General features: G+C 57.1%; 1 protein-coding gene across 4 annotated transcripts in view; it reads left to right on the top strand.

Annotated features, from left to right (window-relative positions):
* ARHGEF2 (Rho/Rac guanine nucleotide exchange factor 2) overlaps positions 1-23,258 on the top strand; it is a 38,493-nt gene extending 15,235 nt beyond the window's left edge. For 3 of the 4 annotated variants that reach the window (XM_056122987.1, XM_056122984.1, XM_056122988.1), the window contains exons 2-22: positions 681-825; positions 2,991-3,058; positions 3,326-3,389; positions 4,183-4,312; positions 4,441-4,550; positions 4,632-4,778; positions 6,482-6,732; positions 7,071-7,196; positions 7,429-7,546; positions 7,737-7,985; positions 11,745-11,821; positions 13,177-13,346; positions 15,626-15,693; positions 17,047-17,247; positions 17,438-17,545; positions 17,759-17,826; positions 18,413-18,448; positions 18,566-18,616; positions 19,166-19,609; positions 20,071-20,254; positions 22,129-23,258. In XM_056122987.1, coding sequence (XP_055978962.1) covers positions 681-825; positions 2,991-3,058; positions 3,326-3,389; positions 4,183-4,312; positions 4,441-4,550; positions 4,632-4,778; positions 6,482-6,732; positions 7,071-7,196; positions 7,429-7,546; positions 7,737-7,985; positions 11,745-11,821; positions 13,177-13,346; positions 15,626-15,693; positions 17,047-17,247; positions 17,438-17,545; positions 17,759-17,826; positions 18,413-18,448; positions 18,566-18,616; positions 19,166-19,609; positions 20,071-20,254; positions 22,129-22,202 — 2,889 coding nt within the window. In that variant the 3' untranslated portion in view covers positions 22,203-23,258. Of the gene's footprint in view, positions 1-332; positions 490-680; positions 826-2,990; positions 3,059-3,325; positions 3,390-4,182; positions 4,313-4,440; positions 4,551-4,631; positions 4,779-6,481; positions 6,733-7,070; positions 7,197-7,428; positions 7,547-7,736; positions 7,986-11,744; positions 11,822-13,176; positions 13,347-15,625; positions 15,694-17,046; positions 17,248-17,437; positions 17,546-17,758; positions 17,827-18,412; positions 18,449-18,565; positions 18,617-19,165; positions 19,610-20,070; positions 20,255-22,128 lie in introns of those variants that run through there. The other variant, XM_056122985.1, reaches the window with a different exon arrangement.
* The last annotated feature ends 711 nt before the right edge of the window (positions 23,259-23,969 follow it).

Here is a 23,969-nt window from a genome sequence, read left to right as displayed (position 1 = left end):
CTGTGCATCTGTGTGTGTCTTCATGTGTCTCTGTGTGTCTCTGGGTCTGTGTTCCTGTGTCCGTGTCAGTGTCACTTGTGCGTGTGTGTCTGCCCGTACGTATGTGCGTCTGTGACTGTGCGAGTCAGAGGTAAAGTCAGGGTGTCACTTGGAGTCCTGGGGAGACTGGGAGAGGTTCTGCCCTCTGCAGCCAATCTAATGAGGGGCTCGCCTGTCCCCCCACCCCCGCTGAGACAGCGGCTCCCACGGTTGTCATGGTTATAACAGGAGCGCACTCCCCCCGTTGGGAAGCGCTGGTGAGCTGGCGCCCTCGCCTCGCCTCGCCTGCTCTCCCTCCTCTCTGCGCATCTTCCCGGCACCACGGAGAAGCAGAGCGCAGCAGCTCGGGGGCGAGCCGAGCCGGGCGGGAGGTGGAGTGAGGACGCGGAGGTCAGGTCCAGAGCCAGGGACATGAGTGGCAACAGGAGGCAGCCCAGCCGCCGGGGCCAGGTCGGTGTGGGACCCCCCGTGTGCCCGGCCCCGACTCCTGTCTCTGGTGGCTCTGCCTGAGGCAGCGGTGTTGCCCGGTGCCATGGGCGGGCAGTGCTCTCTGCCCCGTGCCCTCCACTGGCCGCCCTGTGCCCCTCCTCGGGCACCCTGGCAGCCTCCAGCCTCACCCGTCTCTCCCACCTCTTCCACAGACCCGGGAAAAGGAAAAGATGAAGGAAGCCAAGGATGCCCGCTACACCAACGGGCATCTCTTCACCACCATCTCCGTCTCGGGCATGACCATGTGCTATGCCTGTAACAAGAGCATCACCGCCAAGGAGGCTCTCATCTGCCCAAGTGAGTTGCCCCGACTGACCGCGGCCTGTCCTGCTGACCCCTATCACTGCCCTCCAGCTCCTTTCTGCCAGGGAGCTGCCGAGCTCCCCCTGCCCCCTGGAACCACGGAGCGTGACCCTCGCTCCCTTTCCTCAAGCCCAGGGGCCCGGGGCTGTGGGTGGGTGGCCGTGAGAACACGGCTGTGGGGGTGGGGAGGGAGCCGGCTCCCGTGGCAGCTGTTGTCCACTGGGTCCTCCCCACTCTCCGAACAGCTGCTGAGGGCTGGGGAACGAATCGGAGGAGCAGCAGGAATGTGGGGGAGCCGGGTGGGATGCCGTGGGCTCTGCAACTGCTTCTGCCTGTTTTCTGGAGAGATTGCCCGGTCCCCCCGCCCCGCCCTTCCCATGGAGTGATGAACCCTGAAATCCCTGATTCTCTGCTGTTGAAGCAGTGGCCGGAGGAGCGGGCAGTTTCTGGGCTCAGATGCAGCGAGGCGGGGACTGTGGCAGGAATGTGTGTGCTGGCACCCCGGGGGTAGAATTTGGGTTTGCCTCTGAGCAGAGCCCCGTGTTAAGGAAGGAGAAGCCAGGAATTCTTCTCAGAGTACCCCCCACATGGACCCCCACATGGAGAAGAGGTGCTTCCCACGAGAATAGGATTAAGAGGAAACCAGGCGCTGCCTCCCGGACCCCAGCCCCCAGATCCCAGAACTTGAGGAAGGAACCCCCAGAAGGAACCCGTGAGGCCTCCCCCACTTCCTGCTCAACTTAGAGTAATGAGGATGAGGAGGGAACCCCCATACGATCCCTCAAGAGATCTGACAAAATTCCCAATCCGGAAGCTGTTGCCAGGGGAACAGGGGAGGCGGGCAGCACGCGCTATTTTGAGAGCAGGTGGAAAGCGGAGGTTCGATCCAGAGGCACGCAGAGACGCCGGGGTCCGGGGGTAGCAGAGGGCAGTGCGGGATGGGGCGCCTCCGCCCTGCTTCTGTCTGGCCCGCTGCCCCACCCTGCCCGCCCTGTATTTGTGGAAGTGAGCATGGGGCTGGGTATTGTCTGAAGGAGTTAGCCGTTTCCGGTGTTGGTGTTGGTGGACGGGGAGGGGAGGCCAACGTGGGCCCAGGGCTGCCCAGGGCTGAGGCCGACCCGCAGAGGGAGTAAGCAACGCTTACCACCCTCCTTTCCTTCCCTGTGGCGAGGGGGCTGGGTGAGGGGGACAGCAGATGAACTGTGGAAGTTGTGGGTTCACTTCAGTGGGGACAGGGGAGGGCAGGGGACAGGCATGGAGCAGGGAGCTGAGTGCCGTGGATGGCGGGGGCTGGGCGGGAAGGGCCAGGCCTGCTCCCTGGCGCTCACCTCTCTGGCACCTCGTCCGTGGCACTCTATCTCATGGCTCTCGAGTTTACGACATCACGGTCTGTGGCACTCATGGCTCATGGTGCTCTAGTCCAGAATGCTCTAGTCCCCGGCGCTCCAGCCTGACACTAGTCCAAGCGCGGTGCCGCCAGCAGAGGCCAGAGCCATTCCTGCGGTTGAAGGAAGGTGCCCAGGCCCATGCTCAGCCCATTTTTTTCCGGGTTCTGTGGCCTCTGCAGATGATTTGACCTCTGGGGACACTGGGGGTGGATGCCTCCGCTATCATAGGCCAAGCTTGTCTTCCTCTGGGCATGTTTGGGGGCAAGTCAGTGTGGCAGGTCCCCTGGATGCTGGAAGCTGGTGGACCACCCCCCCCACCCCGCCCCGAGCAGGTCCCCTGGATGCTGGGGGCTGGTGGACTCCCCCTCTCTGCCCCGAGCCCCCATCCCAGCTGCTCCTGTGCCAGCTTCTTCTCGTGGGCGTCCCTCTGCCATCTGCCATCCCAGCCACCTTTTTGCTTCTCGGGCTCATCTCCGGCAGCCAGGAAGCCCTTCTTGCCGCAAGTGCCCCCTCGCCCCCCTGCAGGCAGGATGGGGTTGACACCCTCTCCGCCCACTCCGTCGGGCTTCACACATGGACCTTGCGCCTCTACCTCTTCTGAAATGAAGCTTTGAGGGGAGGAAGGGGCCTGGGGACGGAGGTGGGAGGTGGAGACGCTGCTGGGCAGTGGAAGAGGCACAGAGGAGTGGGTGGCTGGAGAGGGAGGGTGGGGGTGTTACCTCCTGTATCACCCGCCCCCCCACCCTCACCCTCTCTACCCCACCCTCCCAGCCTGCAATGTGACTATCCACAATCGCTGTAAAGATGCCCTGGCCAACTGCACCAAGGTCAAGCAGAAGGTGAGCTGAGGGGGAGGGCCGCGAACCCGAGCTTCCCTCTGCCTTTTCCATTTCCTTTTGCCTCCTCTTGGGGGGTGGGAGGGTTGGGGGAGCAGACCTCAGTCCCGCCCTGCCCCTTGGACCAGCCTGCTGCTGGGCACACGTCCCCCAACCCATGCCCTTAGCAACGGTTCCGGCCATCTCTCCAGGGGGTCAGCCACCCAGCGCCTGCCCCTGGGGTGGCCCTTGGGTAACAGCTGTTCTCCTGTCTCTCCCGCCGTCTCTCAGCAACAGAAAGCCGCCCTGCTGAAGAACAACACTGCCCTGCAGTCCGTGTCACTTCGCAGTAAGAGTGAGTAGTTGATGGGGACCCAGGAGCCTGCCTTCCCGCCCCTGCCGCTCTGCCGCCCCCCGGAGGCCGCCGCAGGCACAGCACCGTCTCCACATGCCACTCGGGAGGGCTTGGTCACCCCAGCCTGATGTCGGTGCCTGTGTTATCACCCTCAGCTTGGGGGCTGCTGGCGGCGTGTCTGTCCAGTGGGCACTGGGGTTGAAGGAACATGTGCTTAGTGAGAGGCACAGCACCGGCTCGGTCTCACCGATCCCCACCCCCACCAACCAGGACTGTGAAAAGAGAAAAGATAAGACCAGCTCTCTGGGGCCAAGGAGATAATGCAGAGGCCGGAACACAGGCTTTGCATATGGGGGGCCCGGGTTGGATTCAGAGCACTGCAGGCCCTGCCCTGAACAGCTCTAGGAATCGAGCCCTGAACACAGAGCCTGGCATGACCCCTGAGCACTCCCGGCTATGGCCCCCAGCGAGACCAGTTCAACACTAGACTTTTTTATTTTATTTCTTTTGTTTTTTGGGCCACACCTGATGATGCTCGGGGGTTACTCCTTGCTCTGCACTCAGGAATTACTCCTGGCGCTGCTCAGGGGACCATATGGGATGCTGGGAGTCGAACCCGGGTCGGCCGCTTGCCAGGCAAACATCCGGTCCGCTGTGCTATCACTAGACGTTTTGGGGCAGCATGAGAGCACTGCAGTGTGGCATTACCTTGACCTTTCTTGGGTTGGGGTCAGGGGGGCAGTGGGCTGAGTCAGGCAGTGGGCTCTGACCCTCCCTGTCCCCATGTTCCCAGCAACCACACGGGAGCGGCCGAGCTCTGCCATCTACCCCTCCGACAGCTTCCGCCAGTCCCTGCTCGGCTCACGGCGCGGCCGCTCGTCCCTGTCTTTGGCCAAGAGCGTTTCTACCACCAACATTGCTGGGTGAGTCTCTGGGGCGCAGACCATGTGGCATGCGGGGGTGGGGGGGACGCCGAAAGGTGTTGCAGGGGTTCAGAATCCTAGGTGGGCATAGGCGGAGGCAGGGGTGCTGACCGCCGCCTCTTCCCCAGACACTTCAATGATGAGTCGCCCCTGGGGCTGCGCCGCATCCTCTCGCAGTCCACAGACTCGCTCAACATGCGCAACCGCACCCTCTCAGTGGAGTCCCTCATTGATGAAGGTGAGCACGGTGGGAGCACGGTGGGGGTGGGGACAGCGCCCCCAGGAGAGTTGGCCTGAGTGGCTTCCCCTCCCCCCTCAGGGGCAGAGGTGATCTACAGTGAGCTGATGAGTGACTTTGAGATGGACGAGAAGGACTTCGCGGCGGACTCCTGGAGCCTGGCCGTGGACAGCAGCTTCCTGCAGCAGCACAAGAAGGAGGTGATGAAGCAGCAGGATGTCATTTATGGTGAGTGCCTGCACTCCCCTCCCCCACCTCCTCCCCTGGGCTGGGCTCTCCCCACCACCACCTCTCGGTGCTCTTTCCTGCTCATCCCCTTGACTTCCAGGGGCCTGCCTAGGTCTCACCAACCACCACTGGGTCTCCAGCTTCGGGGCTGTTGGGTGTTCAAGGCCCCGTTTTTAAGGCTTTCCAGTCAGCCCTCATTTATTTTGGGACCCGGGGCAGACCTGGTAGTGCTCAGGGCTTACTCTGTGCTCGGTGGAGCATAGGGGATGCTGGGGATCAAACCCAGGCAGGCCCTGTACAAGACAAGCACCCTGCCCATTGTTCTATCTCGCCGGCCCCCCAGTCAGTTCTTTGCTCTCACTCTGAGCCTTTTTCTTGTGCCACATTGTACAGGGGACTGGGGAGAAATCTAGACCACAGGTTCTTCTCCCTAAAACAGCATGTAAGGGGAAGTGAAAAATGAGAGCGAAGGGAAAAACTGAAAACAATAAAGCACAAAAGCAAAATATGGGGCCAGAGAGACAGTATAGTGGGTAGGACTCTTGCCTTGTATGCAGCCGACCTGGGTTTAATCCCCAGCATGCATGTGGTCCCCCGAACACCGCCAGGAGTGATCCCTGAGCACAACTGGGTATAGCCCACAAACCAAAACAAAATAGAAAAATATCAATACACAAAAAATGAGGGGCCAGTGGGACGGGGGAGTGTTTTGAGTGTGAGAACCCAGAGTTTGATCCCCAGCACCACATGGTTTCCTCACCACCACCCCAAGCCCTGCCCCTCAGCACTGCCAGGCGTGACCCCCAAGCAATAAACAGGAAGTAAATCAAAGAGAAAAGAATAAAATTAAAGAGCCGGTGATGTTGCCAGCCTTGCATGTGTGATTCCCAGTATCATTTTTTTTTTTAAATTAATGGTTTTACTCCTCACTCCAGGTGCTCTCATCCACCAAAGGACATCATAATCACTGGGGTGTCTTTAAAATATCAAGATATGGGTTACACTCCTACATGTTGATTTTTAAATTTTTTTAATTTTAATTTTTTAAAAAATATTTTTTAATGAATCACCGTGAGATAGTTACAGACTTATAAACTTTCATGATTACGTTTCAGTCATACAGTGATCGAGTACCCATCCCTCCACCAGTGCCCATTCTCTTAGTACCTTTTTTTTTTTTTTTTTTTGCTTTTTGGGTCACACCTGGCAATGCTCAGGGGTTACTCCTGGCTCTGCACTCAGGAATCACAGCTGGCAGTGCTCCGGGGACCATATGAGATGCTGGGAATCAAACCCGGGTCGGGCTGCATGCAAGGCAAACGTCTTACCCGCTGTGTTATCACTCCAGCCCCCACTCCTACTACCATTTTTATAAAAGTTTGAAAACAGGGCTGGAGAGAGAGCATGGTGAGCAGGGCACTTGCCTCGCGTGTGCCGACCCCAGTTCCATCCGTGGCGTCCCGTATAGTCCCCTGCATACCATCAGGAGTAATTTCTGAGTGGAGAGCCAAGAGGAACCCCTGAGCATCACCAGGTGTGACAAAAACTAAAAACTTTAAAAAAAAAGTTGGAAAATGAGCTAAGATACAGAACATTGGCCCAGAAGGGACTGTGAAGGCCTCAAACATGCCCTGAGTGTCCCAGCCCAGTCCCCACCCCCGGACCTCTGCAGGGCAGAGGCCAGATTTCCCATGTTCCTGCAGAGCTGATCCAGACGGAGTTGCACCACGTTCGCACGCTGAGGATCATGACCCGCCTCTTCCGAACGGGCATGTTGGAGGAGCTGCAGCTGGACCCCTCGGTGGTGCAGGGCCTGTTCCCCTTTGTGGACGAGCTCAGCGACATCCACACCCATTTCCTCAGCCAGCTGCTGGAACGCCGGCGCCAGGCACTGTGTGCCGGCAGCACCCGCAATTTCGTCATCCATCGCTTGGGTGACCTGCTCATTAACCAGGTGCGAGATGCGGGTCTGCGCCAGGTGGAAGGAGGGAAGGAATGTCGAGATTCTAGATTCGGGCTGGGGCCAGGGAAAGCCGGAGTGGTCTGGGCTGGAGTGATGGTACAGCGGGGAGGGTGCTTGTCTTGCACACCGCCTGGACCGGGTTTGGACCCACTGTATCCCATATGGTCCCCTGAACCTGCCAGGAGTGATTCCTGAGTACAGAGCCTGGAGTAACACCTGAGCACTGCTGGGTGTGGCCCAAAAGCCATAAACAAGAAATCTGGAGTGCATCCAATGGCAGGGTGTGGCTCTGGGTCTTCTGGCCTCACCGTGCTCCCCCCCCATTCCAGTTCTCAGGTCCCAGTGCAGAGCTGATGCGGAAGACCTATTCTGAGTTCTGCAGCCGTCACACCAAGGCCTTAAAGCTCTATAAGGAGCTGTACGCCCGGGACAAACGCTTCCAGCAGTTCATCCGGGTGAGTTCACCTCTCTGCACCCACACAGAGAGCATCTGGGGAGGGGGTTCTCACAGGGAAGCATGTGGGCTGCATGTGCATGGGTGCCCATGGATTCTGGCAGAGTGAGCCCTCTCTGGGGGCAGACCAGGGTCTTCATCACTGTGGGAGGCCTCATGAGCTATGGTTACACCTGTTGGCCCCCAGCCACACCCACTGTGGCCATGCTGAAGCCACACCTCTCTCCTTGCAGAAAGTGACCCGCTCGGCGGTGCTGAAGCGCCATGGGGTTCAGGAATGCATCCTCTTGGTGACCCAGCGCATCACCAAGTATCCGGTGCTCATTAACCGCATCCTGCAACATTCCCATGGTAAGGGGGGCTTGGGAAGGGATGGAGCTCTGGAGAGGGTGACTGGGATGAGAAAGGGCTAGGTGGGGGAGTCTCCAAAGAAAAGGTGGGGTGCTCCGGGCAGCTTCTGCAACGGCAGGCTCAGGGTCATCAGGGACTGGACGGAAACTGGCTGAGCTACCCCCTCTGACAGACTCCCCCTCGCTGCCAGGGCTGGAGGAGGAACGCCAGGACCTGTCCAAGGCGTTGGGACTGGTAAAGGACCTGCTGTCCAACGTGGACCAGGATGTGCACAAGCTAGAGAAAGAGGCCCGTCTGCTGGAGATCTACAACCGCATGGACCCCCGGGCCCAGACCCCAGTGCCTAGCAAAGGCCCCTTTGGCCGGGACGAGCTTCAGCGGCGCACGCTGATCCATGACGGCTGTCTGCTCTGGAAGACAGGAACCGGGCGTTTCAAAGGTCAGTGTCCACGGAGCAGGAGACATACGGAGGACTGGCCAGCCCCTCGTGCCCCAGTTTGTGCAGCCCAGCACCCGGGGCAGGAGAGCAGCGGGAGGAAGGAAAGGAGGCCTCTGTCGCAGCCCAAGTGTGAAATTGGAATTTCTCTTCGTGACCACAGAAGGGCTCTTTGTCACCACTGTTCATTCCTCGCTTCAGGCCCGCAGAGCCGCCTCCAGTTTGATGCGGAAGATAGAGAAGCTGCTAGACCAGGGCCCGGGTTTAGGGTGTCTGGTTCCGTTGACAGAAATGGCAGCTCTCCAGGCTGGGGAATGGGTGGGAGTTTTAGGGGGGCAGGCAGCTGGGGGGTCCTGAGCCCAGAGATGAAGGAGCAGGGAGACAGGAGAGGAAAGAGCACCTCGAGGGTCTTGGGGCTAGGGGAGCCTTTCCCGGGCTGCTTCTCAGTCTACTGGCAAAGTCTTCCTGCAGCAAGACAGGAGAATGACCGGGCTGGCTGGCTGCTGCGGGGCACGGGGGGAGGAACAGAAGTTACTGTGGTGCCTGGGACCAGTGCCCGCCTGGGCCTACTCCACGGGCTCGGCGAGTTAGTCTGGGAGTTAGTCTTTACCAGCCACGTTCCTTCATGCCTTTCCCTCCTTCCAGCCCTCCCACGCTACAGCTAAGAATATAAACCATTGGGGGTTAAAAATAGCAGGGCTGGAGAGCTTTATTCTGAGGCATTTAGCAGAGCTCTCCCCCCTGCACGCCTGTGTTTAGTGAGAGCGCCAAGGACGAAGGGTGAGTGTATGTGTGTTGACTGTTTTTTTTTCCTCTTTTTTAATTATTGGGTTATTTATCAATTATCTTGGTTCGGAGGCCATGTCTGGCAGTGCTCAGGGTACCGTGTGGTGTCGGGCCTCTTGCCTACAGAGCATGTGCTCCAGCCTTGAGCTATCTCCACAGCCCTATATTGTGTTGTATGTTTTTGGGAGTGTGTTTTGGGGCGACATTCAGCAGTCCTAGGGCTTCCTCCTGGCTCTGCTCTCAGGGACTGCTCCTAGGGGGGCTCCCTTGGGATGCTGGGGATTGAACCAGGGTCGGCTACGTGCAACATGAGCACCTCACCCACCCACTGCTCACACTCCAGCGCCTCTTATTTCATTTTTTGAAACATTTTCCTCCCTTTTCTTGTCCCTTCCTGTCTTTGGTGTTGTGTTGTGATAACCAGCATGGGGAGGGCCCACACCAGGGCTCGCCCTGTGGTGCTCACACACTCCCTCGGTGCTCTCCAAGGCTCGCTCTTTTAATTTGCATGGCTTGCACACATGCTGGCCGGGGCTCACGGTCTTCATTGAAGTATATAAATCATGATTGTGGCGCAGACTGGGAGTCGCACCCCACTTTATGGTGCTCATGCACACACAGCTGCCTGGAGGCCAGAAGCGGCCTTCAGTGCTCAGCTGCGGGGTTCGGAGAGACATTGCAGGGCTGGAGTGATAGCACAGCGGGTAGGGCGTTTGCCTTGCACACTGCCAAACCGGGTTCGATCCCCAGCATCCCATATGGTCTCCTGAGTACCGCCAGGAGTCATTCCTGAGTGCATGAGCCAGGAGTGACCCCTGTGCATCGCCGGGTGTGACCCAAAAAGAAAAAAAAAAAAAGACATTGCAGTGATGGTCTTCAGCCCAGGTGGGGCACTGGGGACTGGAACTCAGGCCCGTGAGCTTACAGGGCTCACACTGTAAGCCATAAAGTCTTAATCTTTTTCTTTGAACCCATGAAGCAAAGCAGCTTGTGCGAAAGCTGTAAAATACCTTGGGGGGTTGGGGTACGGTGCAGTAGTACAGCAGGGCGGGCATTTGCATGGCATGCGGCCAACCCGGGTTTGATTATGGCATCCCATAGGGTCCCCCGAGTGCCGCCTGGACTTATTCCTGAGCACAGAACCAGGAGTCAGCCCTGAGCATTGCTGGATATGGCCCAAAAAGCCAAAATAAAAAATAATTATTTGAATAATAATAAAGTATTTTGGGGAAGGAGAGTTATAGCAGGGAAGGCGTCAGCCTTAGAGGCAGGCACCCTGAGTTAATCCCCAGCGCCCTGTATGGTTCCCCAAACACCACTAGGAGTGATCCCTGAGATCAGAATAGTCGGTGGCCCTAAACCCTAAGCAAATAAGTAAAAACACCTTGGATTCAAGGCTGACGAAGGCGCATGCCTTGTATGCATCACCCTTGTTTCACCACATCTGGGCTGCACTCGGCAAAGCTCAGGGCTCACTCCCTCCTGGCTCTGCTCAGGGGACCCTGTGCAGTGCCAGGGATTGAATCCAGGTCAGCTACATAGAGGCGAGCGCCTCTACCCCCGTCCTCTCTCTCTCCCACCCCTCCCCTGAGTCTTAGAGAACAGGACCTCATAGGGTCTAAGAACCTGGAAAGTGGGGCACAGAAGGAAGTGGAGGTGCCCAGCTGGGATTCCGGCTTTTGAGGAGATGCACCAGGAGCCCCACATTCAGCAGTGGGCCAGGGGTGCTAGGGAGGTCCAGCCACCTCCTCCAGGTCTTCTCTAAGGCAGCTGGAGAGAGAATGAAAAATCTGGGAAAAGATGAGCCCTGCTGCTCTGAGGATCAGAACACAAAAATTCTGGATGAAGGGCCAGAGAGAGAGAGCACAGCGGTTAGGGCATTTGCCTTATACATGGCCGACCCAGGTTCGATTCCCCCCCATCCCATATGGTCCCCCGAACACCACCAGGAGTAATTCCTGAGTGCAGAGCCAGGAGTATCCCCTGAGCATCACTGTGACCAAAAAAGCCCCCCCCCCAAAAAAAAAGAAAAGAAAAAAAGAAAATTCTGGATGCTTCTTAGAAAACGGGCACGTGAGGGGTTGAGAGGTCACTCAGCGACAAAGCTCGCCTTGTGCCTTGTGTGTGTGCAACCCCAGGTTTCAGCCCTGGCATGGTCAGAGAACAGCGGAACTGCCCGAAGCCTTGAGATCCCTTCACTCCCTATAAGGCTCCCGTTCTGCTTGATTTTTGTTGTTGTTTTTGGCCCAACCCAATGGTGCTCAGGGTTTACTTCTGGCTCTGCACTCAGGGATCACTCCTGACGGGGATCAGTTTCTATCGCTGCATTCTGAAGTCACATTCCAGCTTGGGATGTGTCAATCCTCTTCCTTAATACTTTATGGTACCTTTTCTTTCTGGTGTTTCCTGAGTAAAACTAGTTCCCAAGGAAAGCAAAAGCAGAAGAAATCACTTGCACTTCAAAATAAGAAAAAAAAGGGGGGCCAGAGAGATTGTACTGGGGTTAAGGTGCTTGCTTTCATGTGGCCAGCACGGGTCAATCCCTGGCACCCCATAGGGCCCCACAGCACTGCCAGGAGTGATCCCTGAGCTTAGAGCCAGGAGTTCAGTGCATGAACACTGCTGGGTATGGCCCAAAACAGGAGAAAGAAAGAAAAGCACAGGGAACCCGCCTGTCAGTAGCTGGGGCTGCTGATGTGACTGAGTGGGGTTTCCGGCCACCGAAACTCTCAGCCTACAGTCCAGGGGTTGTTTCAAACGCTGGGCAGTGGGTCAGAAGGTTTTTTCCGAGGGCATCGTGACCTCTTCCGACCTGTGAGCAGCCAAGAAGGCTCCATAGGCAGGCTTTACCCTGAGCTGTAAGAGTGCGACGAGGGGGGAGATGTAAGTGGGGTGGCAGCAGGCGAGGGGGTGCTTGGGAGAACAGGGAGGGCCCTCTCATGCTTCATGCTGCCCTTGCCACCTGTCCCCTGCCAGATGTGCTGATGCTGCTGATGACGGACGTGCTGGTGTTTCTCCAGGAGAAGGACCAGAAGTACATCTTCCCGACCCTGGTGAGTCCTTCCTCCTCTCCCAGGCACACCTGCGCAGGTCTCCTGGGCCCAGAAGAACCCGCTGCAGGGGACTGGAGCCATAGTACAGCGGGGAGTGTGCTGGCCTTGCACGTGGCCGACTCCTGTTGAATCCCCGCATCCCATACGGTCCCTTGAACCTATACCGCCAGGAGTGATGCCTGAGTGCAGAGCCAGGAGTAACCCCTGAGCATTGCTGGGTATGACCTCCCCCTGCAAAAAAAAGCCAAAAAAAAAATAATAAAGTTGACTATGAGGCCTCCAGAGATGGTCTGAGCTGGGTGCGCTCAGCAGGAGAGATCAGGCCTTGAGTCCCTGTGTGACAGCTGTGTTGGTCTGCGGCTGCACTCGCACGCATGCACGCACACACATGCAAATAGTTAACAGGTGTTATTACTGCGTGGGGTACTTCCCCACCTGCCAGGAAGAACCGTTATTATTCTCTTCATTGTGAGGGGGACATACCTGGCGGTGCTCAGGGTTTTCCCTCTGCCTCTGTGCTCCTCACAGGGTTCCGGGGGTTTTGAGTGGGGCAGGGAATCAAGCCGGAATCAGCTTTGTGCAGGGCAGGCACTTTATCCGCTGTCCTGTCTCTTCTGCCCCATGCCCCCTTCGTAGGTGAGGAAAGTAAAGCTGAAATTGTCCGGGCTCACATGCTGCTACTTGGTATATTTATTGGGCTCCCCAGCTTGATTTAGGGGGCCCCCACTGCAGACGTTTCTGCCTCTACTTACCATTTAGGCTGGTGATTTAATACCAGGCTCGAAATGCGACTTAAGTCTTGGGCCCCGAGGTGCGAGGGGCCAGCAGGAACACCCCAGCAGAGCTCAAGAGTCCCTGGGGACATACCCAGTGATGTTCAGGGGCCATGTGGGGGTCCTCTCGGGAGGCTGGGCATCAAACTTGGGTCGGGGGGCTGGAGAGGCAGTGCAGGGGTTAAGGCACTTGTCTTGCGCCTGGCAAACCCCAGTTTAATCCCTGAGCACAGAGCTTGAAATAAGTCCCGAGCACAGCCAGGTGTAGTTCAGAAACAGAAATAATAAAACTTAAGTTGTACTGCAATTGGTGGGGCATTCGCCTTGCATGTGGATGACTCAGGTTCAAATCCCGACAACCCATATGGCTCTCCGAGCACCACCGGGAGTGATCCCTGAGAGTCGGAGTAACCTTTGAGTATTGCCAGCTATAGTTCCCCAAAACAACAACAACAACAACAACAACAATAAAAAGTTGTACCATTGAGTGACTGTTCAATTCACGGTCTATTCCTGAAGGATGACAGACCCACAGAGGGTCACGTTCTCCCCTGCTGACACTCCCTTCCCTCCTGACTGCAGGACAAGCCATCTGTGATCTCGCTGCAGAACCTCATTGTCCGGGACATCGCCAACCAGGAGAAAGGGATGTTCCTCATCAGTGCGGCGCCCCCTGAGATGTATGAGGTCCACACAGCATCCCGTGATGACCGGAGCACCTGGATCCGTGTCATTCAGCAGAGCGTGCGTGTGTGAGTGTGCACAGGGCGTGGGATGTTTGTGGCCGAGGGCCCTGGGACCACGGCACTGCCACGGACCCGATATGCAGTGGTAGTCACTGAGGCTGGGAGTGGTCCAAGGCAGGAAGAGCCCTCCAAGTCCTCACAGCCCGGCGAAGGCAGAGCTTGAGATGCCACTGGCCACCTTTCCAGTGCCCTGACCCACCTCCATCCTCTGCACACACCAGCAGCAGGATGATTTTACTGGCATTAAAATCTGTCTGGAGGCGGCTGGCTAGTCCTTTAACCCTTACTATGTTTTACCTTCATTTTCTAAAAATGAGTGAAGACGAGGGTCCAGAGAGACAAGACAGTGGGAAGGAGCTTGCTCCACATGCAGCCGACCCTGGTTCCATCCACGGCACTAGAGAGGGTCCCTGAGCACAGAGCCCAGGAGTCAGCCCTGAGCACTGCTGCGTATGGGCCCAAATAAAAACGAACAAAAAGAGTATGAAAACCCTGTGGCTGATGCTCAGAGGAGCAGTGGAGTCGTGCAGTAGCAGCGAGAAGGAAGTGACCGAGTGCTCACACAGCCAGCTTGTAACTGCTGGCACACGCCTGGTTTTGTCGCCACCCAGTCTCGTGATGAACAAAGTCAGTTGAGGTCCGTGGGCGCTGTTGATAGTGGCTCCTTGAAGATTATGCCCAAAGAATACATTCTATAGGGGTGTTTTCATATTTTTTTTCCTTTTTGGGTCACACCCGGTGTAGTACAGGGGTTTCTCCTGGCTCATGCACTCAGGAATTACTCCTGGCGGTGCTTGGGGGACCATATGGGATGCTGGGAATCGAACCCGGGTCGGCCGTGTGCAAGGCAAATGCCCTATCCACTGTGCTATTGCTCCAGCCCCACATATTTCTTTTTACACTTCAGGGGCCACACCTGGCAGTGCTCAGGGCTTACTCCTAGCTCTGTGCTCCGAAATCACACCTGACGGGGGAACTCTAGGGGGCTCCGGGATAGGATTGGGGCTGGCCACATGCAAGGCAAGCACTGCTCGCCGTTACTGTGTCTCCAGCCTCTCGTATACTGTTTCAGTGTTCAGTGCACGATGTCCGCTCTACCTCATCATGTGTGAACCTTACTGTTCTCCTGTTGCGGGGGAGGGGGGTCGCTCCTGGTGGAGGTCGGTTTCCCCTGGCCACACCCAGCAGTGCTAACCGTCGGCCTCAGACAGGCAAGGCCTCTGCTCTTCCCCTGGAGCCACCCGCAAGCCCAGCCCTTAGACTTGTGAACGTGTATTTCTAGAAATACATACAAGTGTGTGGCATTGCCCGTGCTAGGAGGAGGACGCCCAGACAGACCCTAGCGACCTCATTATTGGTGCTGATATTTGAAGTCGTAACATTAGAGTTGATATTAGTGAAAATGGGCTTACTGAGTTTAGCTGGGTCCAAAGCACTCTTCCATTATTTTCTTTATTCTTGGGTGGGGAGACTTTCTGTGGGGTGGGGAGTTCCCGGTGGTGCTTGGGACCCTAGGGGTCATGCGCTTCCTCACCCAGTCCTGACAATGGGCACTCAGCCCTGAGAGGGCTGCTCAGCCTCAGGGTGCTGGAGGGGCCAGGCCGTGCCGGGAAGACACTTGGGGCCTCTGCCTGAGAGTCTTGTGCGCCAGCCCTTTCCTTTTGCTCGGTTTTGGGGCCAGTGTCCAAGGGTGATTGCTGACACTGCTCCGAGTATGGTGTGTCAGGGATGGAACTCATAGCCCCCTGAGTGCAAGGCCTGTGCTCTGTGTTCAGGACTTTGAACACGTCTCCAGCCCACATCATTTCCTTAAATCCTATGAGGAAGGTCTCATTCCCATTTTTCAGTCCTGCCTGGTAATAGTGGAGCCAGAATTTATTTTATTTTTGGTGTGGGGGCCACACGCAGCAGCGCTCAGGGGTGTTCTTGTGCTCAGCAAGTGACCCCCTGCTGGTGCTCGGGGACTGACTGTATGTGCTACTGGGCATTTGAACCCTGCTCACCCACGTGCACGGCGAGTGCTGGAACCCCTGTGCTATCTCCAGCCCTGGGCTAGGCTTTGGGCCTAGCTGGCTTGCTGCCAAAGCTCGTGGGTGTCTCCTGACCGGCGACCTTGGGAGAGCTGCCTACGCAGGTGGTCAGTGCTGAGGGAAAGCGGGTTACTTGTGGCGCTGCTGAGTCTTCTCAGGACACTTGGGGCACAGTTGGGCGACAGGAAAGCAGATTCCTGGCTGTAACTTACTTATCTTCCTCTTCCTTCCACCCCCTGACCCATGACCCCTCAGTTGTCCATCCAGGGAGAACTTCCCCCTGATTGAGACGGAGGACGAGGCTTACCTGCGACGAATCAAGAGTAAGTTCACCCATGGGGCCGGCGTGATAGGACAGTGGCTGGGGGACCCCTGGCATGTGGTCTACCCGGGTTCAATCCCCAGCATCCCATGTGGTCCCCTGAGCATCATTGGATGTGTGTATATATATATATATATATATATATATATATATATATATATTTAAAAAGAGGAAGTCTCCCCAAAAAGAGGAAATGACCTCGTCGGATAACTCATGATACTCCCACCTTGTGAAATACTGTGTGACACTCTGATTTTGTTTGTTGCTTTTGTTCATTTTGGCAACTCTGACAATGCTCAGGGCTGACTCCTGGCTTTGCTCAGGAATCAAAAAACAAAACTCTTGGTTTGTTTTGCATGGCTCTTTGTAGTGTAGGGGATTAAACCAGGGTCAGTCCCTTGCAAGGGAAGCTTCTTACCCATTGTATTGTCTTACCAGCCTGTTAACTTACTTTCTTACTGTAGGGCCTGCTATCAGTTAGAATGGGTATATAAAAAGACCAATAAAAATTCATTGTTCTCCAGCCAGACATGTAGCTCAGCAGATCACTTTCATATTTGAGGCACTGGATTTGTTCAATCCTGGCACTGCCAAAATTAAAAATTAAAAATGGAAAAAATCAGGGCCTGGAGAGAGGCAGTATAGCAGGTTAGGTGTTTGCCTTGCACACGGCTGGGACCGGGGTTCCATCCTGGCATCTCATATGGTCCTGTGAGGTTGCCAAGAGCGATCAGTGAGCACAGAGCCAAGAGTCGGCCCTGAACACCGCCGGATACGGTGAGAACAAAAACATACCCAAAAAAAAAAATTTAAAAAAAAAAACGGTGCTGGAGCGATAGCTTATTGGGTAGGGCATTTGCCTTGCACAAAGCCGACCCGGGTTTGATTCCCAGCATTCCATATTGTCCCCTGAGCACCGCCAGGAGTAATTCCTGAGTGCATGAACCAGGAGTATCCCCTGTGCATCGCTGGGTGTGACCCAAAAAGAAAAAAAGAAAAAATAAAAACAAAATTTTGGAAAACAAAATCAATGCTGGAGCGATAGTACAGTGGGTAGGGCGTTTGCCTTGCACACAGCCAACCTGGGATCGATCCCAGCATCCCTTATGGTTCCCTGTGCATCACTGTGTATAGCCCCAAGACGAACAAACAAAAAAAGGTGCTAAATAAGGCGGAAGCATCCTGCCGTCCCAGTGCTGTGGCCTGTGGCATTTTCTGTGTCTAGAGCTGGTCATGTGCAGTCCAGCTGTGGGGGAGGGCTGAGGTGCCAGGAGAGAGCCACACTGAGCGGTGCCGGGGGTGGTGGGGCTCCCCCGACCTTCCCCACACCTACCTGCCGCCCGCTCTCCCCCAGCCGAGCTGCAGCAGAAAGACCGGGCGCTGGTGGAGCTGTTGCAGGAGAAGGTGGGGTTGTTCGCCGAGATGACCCACTTCCAGGTGGAGGACGACAGCGGGGCGGGTGTGTCCCTGCCCACGCTGCCCAGGGGCTTGTTTCGCTCGGAGTCCCTGGAGTCCCCAAGAGGCGAGCGGCTGCTGCAGGACGCCATCCGAGAAGGTGAGGGACCCCCTGGCGGGAGCCCCCAGAACACGTACTCAGCCCTCTTCTCTCCAGACACTGCACCCTCAGCACTAGCCCTTCGCAGCCCTAGGGACCTGGGCCACACCGTGGGACCCTTCCCCAGAGGCCGTGTGTCCCGTGAGTGGTCGGAGTGGCTATGGGCCTCACCTTCCCTTTCTGCTCTCAGTGGAGGGCCTGAAAGACCTGCTGGTGGGGCCTGGTGTGGAGCTGCTGGCGCCCCGGGAGCCCACGGAGCCTGACGGAGGTGGCACCTCCAGCCCGGTCCTCACTGCCAGTGAGTGGGGTCCTGGTGGGGCCAGAGGGGAGGAGGGGGTGCTCCAGGATAGAGGATGGGGGAGGAGAGCCGGGGTCCCTGGGTGGGGAGGGGGGAGGACTGGGGCAGCCCCGGTGGGGGACAGGGGAGGAGAGGAGAGTGGGGTGGTCTAGGGGGTGGGGGAGGCCATGGTGCCCCTCCCCCTCAACCCCAGCCGTGTCCCCTTCTCCACAGACGGGGAAGGCAGAACTTTCAACGGCTCCATTGAACTCTGTAGAGCTGACTCGGACTCCAGCCAGAAGGTGGGTGACCTTGGCTCTGTGCTCAGGGACCACTGCTGGTGGTGCTCGGGGGACCCTAAGAAGTACAAGGATTGAACCTGGGTTGGCTGCACATAAGCAAGCGCCTTCCCTGCTGTCTTATGTCTCCAAACTCCAACCCTCTTTTTCTTTTCTTCTTTTGTTTTGGGACCACACTCGGTGTTTATCAGGGGGCTCTTCTTGGCTCTGTGCTTTGGAGTGATTCCTGGCAGATGAGGTGCCTGGGGAACCTCCTCAGTACCCCGACTCAAGCCAGGGTCAGTCGGATGCAAAGCAAGTACCCCTGTACTCTCTCTGGCCCTGGAAGGTGTCTTTTTGTTTGCTTGTGGTTTGCTTGTTTTGGGGCCACACTCAGCAGTGCTCAGGGCTCGCTCCTAGCTCTGTGCTCCAGGATCATTCTTGGTGGTTCTCAGGAAACCACTTGGGGTGCCGGGGATTGAACCTTAATTGGTATCATACCTGGCTGGGGTGGGCTGGGAAGGTGCAGCCAGTCCCTGACTCAACTCTGAGGCCCGGCACCAGCGCCCCCCTGTGTCTTGCTGACGCCCCTCTCCCTGCCCTTCTGTAGGACCGAAATGGGAACCAGCTACGATCCCCCCAGGAGGTGAGCGGGGGATGGGCTCAGTGGGGATGGTTTGAGGGAGAGCCCGCCCCTCCATGTTCCCTGAGCTAGACCCCCAGCTGAGGTTCAGGCCTGTCTCTGCTTCTCCTCCACCTTTAGGAAGCTTTGCAACGGCTGGTCAGTCTCTACGGGCTGCTTCATGGTCTCCAGGTAACCACGCAAGGGCTTTGTGTGGAGGGGACCCTTCATTCGCCATCACCCTTATGGGCTTTCCAAGTGTCCCAGGTTCCAGCTCTCCAGGAATCTTGACCTGGGCCCTGGAGTAGGAGAGAGGAGGGGCCAGGGAGATAGCTCAGTGGGCTGCACTCAGGCTAGGTTTTTGGGGTTTGGTTTGGGGACCACATCTGGCGGTGCTCAGGGCTTACTCCTGGCTCTGTGCTCAGGGATCACTCCTGGCAGGGCAGACGGGACTGTATGAGGTTCTGGGGGGTCAAATCTGTGTCAGACACTTGCAAGGCAAGTACCTTACCCACAGTACTCTCTCTCCAGCCCCTAAATAAATTTTTGTTCTGTTTTGGGACCCCACCCGGTGATGTTTAGGGGTTACTCCTGGCTCTGTGCTCAGGGATCACTCCAGGTGGGGTGGAGGTTTGGGGGACCCTCTGCGGTGCCCCAGGTCCCCACAGACGGGATGGGTGGGTTTGAGGAAGAGAAACAGGTGCAGGTATCCTGACCCCTTCGCCCGTGTTCCTCTTGCAGGCGGCTGTGGCCCAGCAGGACACGCTGATGGAAGCACGTTTCCCTGAAGGCCTGGAGCGGCGGGAGAAGCTGTCCCGGACCAACTCGCGGGACGGGGAGGCCGGCAGGGTGGGGCCTGCACCCGTGGCCCCGGAGAAACAGGCCACTGAGCTGGCGCTGCTGCAGCGGCAACACGCGCTCTTGCAGGAGGAGCTGCGGCGCTGCCGGCGGTTGGGCGAGGAGCGGGCCACAGAGGCGGGCAGCCTGGAGGCGCGGCTGCGGGAGAGCGAGCAGGCCCGGCTGCTGCTGGAGCGCGAGGCCGAGGAGGCCCGCCGGCAGCTGGCCGCCCTTGGCCACACGGAGCCCACCCCAGCCGAGGCACCCTGGGCACGCCGGCCGCTGGACCCGCGGCGCCGCAGCCTCCCTGCGGGCGATGCCCTGTACCTGAGCTTCACCCCGCCGCAGGTGAGCAGCCCTGGGGCCTGGAGACGCCACAGAGGAATGAGGGGTGTTGAGGGCACAGGCCACTGGACCCGAGGCTTAAGGTGCAGTGGGAGAAGTAGACGCTTAGCTGGGCCTGGGGGAGCAGTGCGCCCACCGGCCGCAAGGGGCCTCACCAAATCTGGGTTCTGGGGGCTGGAGCAATAGCACAGCAGGTAGGGCATTTGCCTTGCACACAGCTGACCCGGGTTTGATTCCCGGCATCCCATATGGTCCCCTGGGCACCACCAGGAGTAATTCCTGAGTGAAAAGCAGGAGTAACCTGTGCATTGCCGGTGTGACCTAAAAAGCCAAAACAAAAACAAGAAAACCTGGGTACCAGCATCCTGAAGGGGAGAAACAGACAAGCTGAAGCTCACTTCAGCAAGAGCAGCTGGGGCTCTGCGCCCCTCACCTCCCCTGCCTCTCCCCGCTCGCACCCGCAGCCCAGCCGAGGCCACGAGCGCCTAGACCTGCCTGTGAGTCTGCGCTCTGTCCATCGACCCTTTGAGGACCGGGAGAGGCTGGAGCTGGGCAGCCCGGAGGACCGTCTGCAGGACAGCAGCGACCCTGACACGGGCAGCGAGGAGGAGGGGTGCAGCCGCCTCTCACCCCCTCATAGCCCCCGAGGTAAGACCCCAGTGGAGGCACAAAGTCTCACCGTGTCGGGTGCAGCCAGGGTGGGTCCCAAGGCTGTGGTCTGTAAAGGGTGTTTGCATCCTGTGACATGAGACCCTCCGTTGATGTCCCTTCTACTCGGGGGTAGGGGGCATGGGGCATTTCCTGTGCTGGCCGTTAGGGTCAAGCGTTGAAGCTCTGGGGCACTGGGGAAGACACCTTGCCTCCAGGAAGTCAAGGCTTTTAGCCTTTCAGATAGAAAGTAATTTGGGGTGTGTGTCTGGTAAGGCCATTCCTCATCCACATAAGGCCATACCCTATAACCCTATATACCCACTGACCTATATCCCTGGCCCCTAGAAATGGATTTTTGTGGGGGTTTTCTTGGGGGTGCCACACCCAGCAATGCTCAGGGGTTACTCCTGGCTCTGCACTCAGGAATTACTCCTGGCAGTGCTCGGGGGACCATATGGAATGCCAGGGATTGAACCCAGGTTGGCTGCGTGCAAGGCAAGTGCCGTATGCATCATACTAGTACTCCAGCCCCTAGAAATGGAATTTTTTTTGTGGGGAGGCTGGTTTTGGATCATACCCGGTAGTGCTCAAGGGTTGCTCCTGGCTCTGTGCTCTCTGAACTGGTGGGGGTCATGTGACCTTATGGGGTGCTGGTGCTGGGGATCAAACCCAAGTCAACCATGTGCAAGGCAAGTGCCTTCTCTTGCTATCCTGTTTCTTTGGCCGCAAGTAAAATATTTCCAAAGACAACTGGAGCGCAAGCCTATGGGCTGAAGTGTAAGCTTTGCACGTGAGAGTTCTGGTCTCATCTCTGGCAACACTCATGGTCCTTGAGCACCTCCAGGGGTGAGCCCCAGCACCCCCTGAGCACATCTAGATGTGGCGCAAAATTTAAAGAAAAAAATTAATTTTTCTCAAAGAGCTGCAAATTTTGGGGGGGCTGGAGCGATAGCAGAGGGTAGGGCATTTGCCTTGGACGCGGCCAACCCGGGTTCGATTCCCAGCATTCCATATGGTCCCCTGAGCACCGCCAGGAGTGATTCTTGAGTGCAGAGTCAGGAGTAACCCTCGTGTATCGCCTGGTGTGACCCAAAAAGCAAAAAAAAAAAAAGCTGCAACCTTTTTTTTTTTTTGCTTTTTGGGTCACATCCTGCGATGCACAGGAGTTACTCTTGGTTCATGCACTCAGGAGTTACTCCTGGCGGTGCTCGGGGGACCATATGGGATGCTGGGAATCAAGCCGAGGTCGGCTGCGCGCAAGGCAAACGCCCTACCCGCTGTGCTATTGATCCAGCCCCAACTTTTTAATTTTTACTTAAAAAACAAAACAAAACCTTTTTTGAACTATGCGCAGCTGTGCTCAGGGGCTATTCTAGACTCTGTGTTCAAGAGTGACTCCTGGCACTGCACAGGAGACCATGTGGTAACAGGGATTTGAACTCCAGTCAGCCTCGCCCAGGGCAAGGACCCTCCTACCTGCCGGACTTAGCTCTCAATTCTTACAATTGGCTCAGAAAATACTGAGTGAAAGCTGCCGGGACTTCTAGGATTGCCTGAACGATTGTGTATTTTGCTCATGAAGGTGTCCCTCAGATGCCAGTGGCCCATGTACAGGTCCTAGTTTGGATGCGTTTCTCTGGGAGCCACACCCAGCGACACCCAGTGCACCCAGTGGGGTGCCAGGGATCAGACCTGTGTCAGCTAGGTGCTGACAAGTTCCCTCCCCACTCTTGGATTGCCCCGGCCCCCGGATGTATTTCTGTGCTATTTCCCTCAGTCAGCCTTCGCGTAGGCAGAGGCCTGTTGGTGTGGGACCTGGGGGCCCTCCCACGGATGGGGTCACTCACGGACTTCACCCCCTCTCCCTTCAGACTTCAGCCGAATGCAGGACATCCCGGAAGAGACGGAGAGCCGCGACGGGGAGCCTATGGCCTCAGAGAGTTAAGGGGGGGTCCTTCCCCCTGCATGGTGCCCCCCCTGGAGAACACGACCGAGGGCAGCAAGCTTGGCGGCTGCCACCTGCCAACCCCGAGGGAACGCCTTGTCCGTCCTGCTGCCCGCCTTGCCAGCTGGCGGGACCCTTGGATACCTGGGGCCTTTTAGGGGACTGGGGACGTGGCGACAGCGCCCCCTCGTGGCATCCGGGAGCGACACCACACCACAGATGCCAGCTTTCATGCCTCGTTCCTCCAATGTAGGGAACTTTATTTATTTATTTGTTTATTCATTACGGAGGGAGCGGGGGAGATTTAGAGGACCAGGGACACGGGAACCAAGCCATAGCGATCAGGGGGCCTTGTCCTTGAACACTACTGGGGTGTCCTCAGGCTTCACCTGCAGCTGCTGGGTTCAGCCCTGACGCCCCGTCCGGCAACACCTGGGTTTCAAGGGGCTGGGGGGGCTGCAGCCATGGCACCGTCAGCCCCTTGCAGAGGCCTGGGAGTGGGCTGCGTCCCTCTCCCCACAGCTTCTTGCCCTCCACCACAGGAACCCCAGGGAGAGGGCGTTATAGCTATAATGGTCAGTGGAGGGGCTGCGGGGAGGGAATCCACAGGGACCAGAATGTTGTAGTCTTTTTTTTTTTGTACCAAAGCCAACTGCACGTGTTATATATTTTTAAGAAGATTGTAGGTAATTCGACACTGCGGCCTCTGTCTCCGCATCTCTGAAGAACTTGAGGGATGGGGGAAACCATGGCTTCTCCCCTCAGTGACAGCTGGGGGCGACCTATTCTGACCTCTTCCCCAGTCATTTGGGAAAAACATTCTAGGGTGAGTCAGGACTGTTTGCAAAGCCTGACCTCACCCCCACCTCAGCAACCAGGGCCTGAAACCTCAGTATGAATTAGGGGGATTTTTTTTTCAGTAGCCCCCCTCCACCAGTGCCCAGCACCCCCTGGACTTTTTTTTTTCCAATTTGATTGTAAAATAAAAAGGATAAAGCAGGGAAAAATTAAAAGGCCTGGAACCCTATGAAACACTGCTGTTCTGTGTGTGGCGGCTGTGTGGCGCTTTGAGGGGCGGGGGTGTCTCTGTGTGTTTCTGGAAGGACCCTTGACTCTCACGAGGAAGACAGACCACACAGAGGAAGAGGGGCACGAGCCAGACGGTGCCAACCAACCTTCTCTGTGGTCCTCAGGGTAGTCACAGGTAACGGGGCTGAAAGTGGTGCTCTGGAAGCAGAGAGACAACACAGAGAGGAGGGACACCTGCCCAGCACGCGGCTGACCCCACTTCAAGCCCAGCATCTGGCAGGGCCCCTCAAAACCCGCTCAGGAATGATCTCTTAAGTGAACAGCCAGGAGTAAGCCCTGAGCAGCGCCGGGGATGGCCCGGAAACGAAACAGAAAAAAATGACGCCTTTAAGAGGAATCTGCCCCAAACTCCGAATTTGTGTTAGCGAATATTCAGCGGGTGTTTCCAGCACCAGAGGGCAGAGTTGCAGGGCCAAAGCGACTATGCTATGTGGGAGGATGCAGCCCCCTGGCCCCGCACCTGCACTGCCAGCTGCAGCCTTGGGGACAGCCCTGGAAACCCCCAACACTGAGCAATTGTCCTGGTTGACTGGATCCCTAGTAGGGTCCCCTGAGCCCTCTGAGGACCTTTTGGAGACTCCCCTCTAAAAAGGAGGACGCTCCAGGGCAACTTCAGGGAATTTTGGTGGTTGAGTCCATGCCAAGCTGTTCCCTCCTTCCCTCTCTGGTCCAATTCCC

The sequence above is a fragment of the Sorex fumeus genome, unplaced genomic scaffold (genome assembly GCF_029834395.1).
Source record: "Sorex fumeus unplaced genomic scaffold, SorFum_2.1 ptg000047l, whole genome shotgun sequence".
In the NCBI taxonomy this organism is placed as follows: Eukaryota; Metazoa; Chordata; class Mammalia; order Eulipotyphla; family Soricidae; genus Sorex; species Sorex fumeus.
Note: the sequence above shows the minus strand (reverse complement) of the source record. Positions and strands in the feature narration are given on the sequence as shown.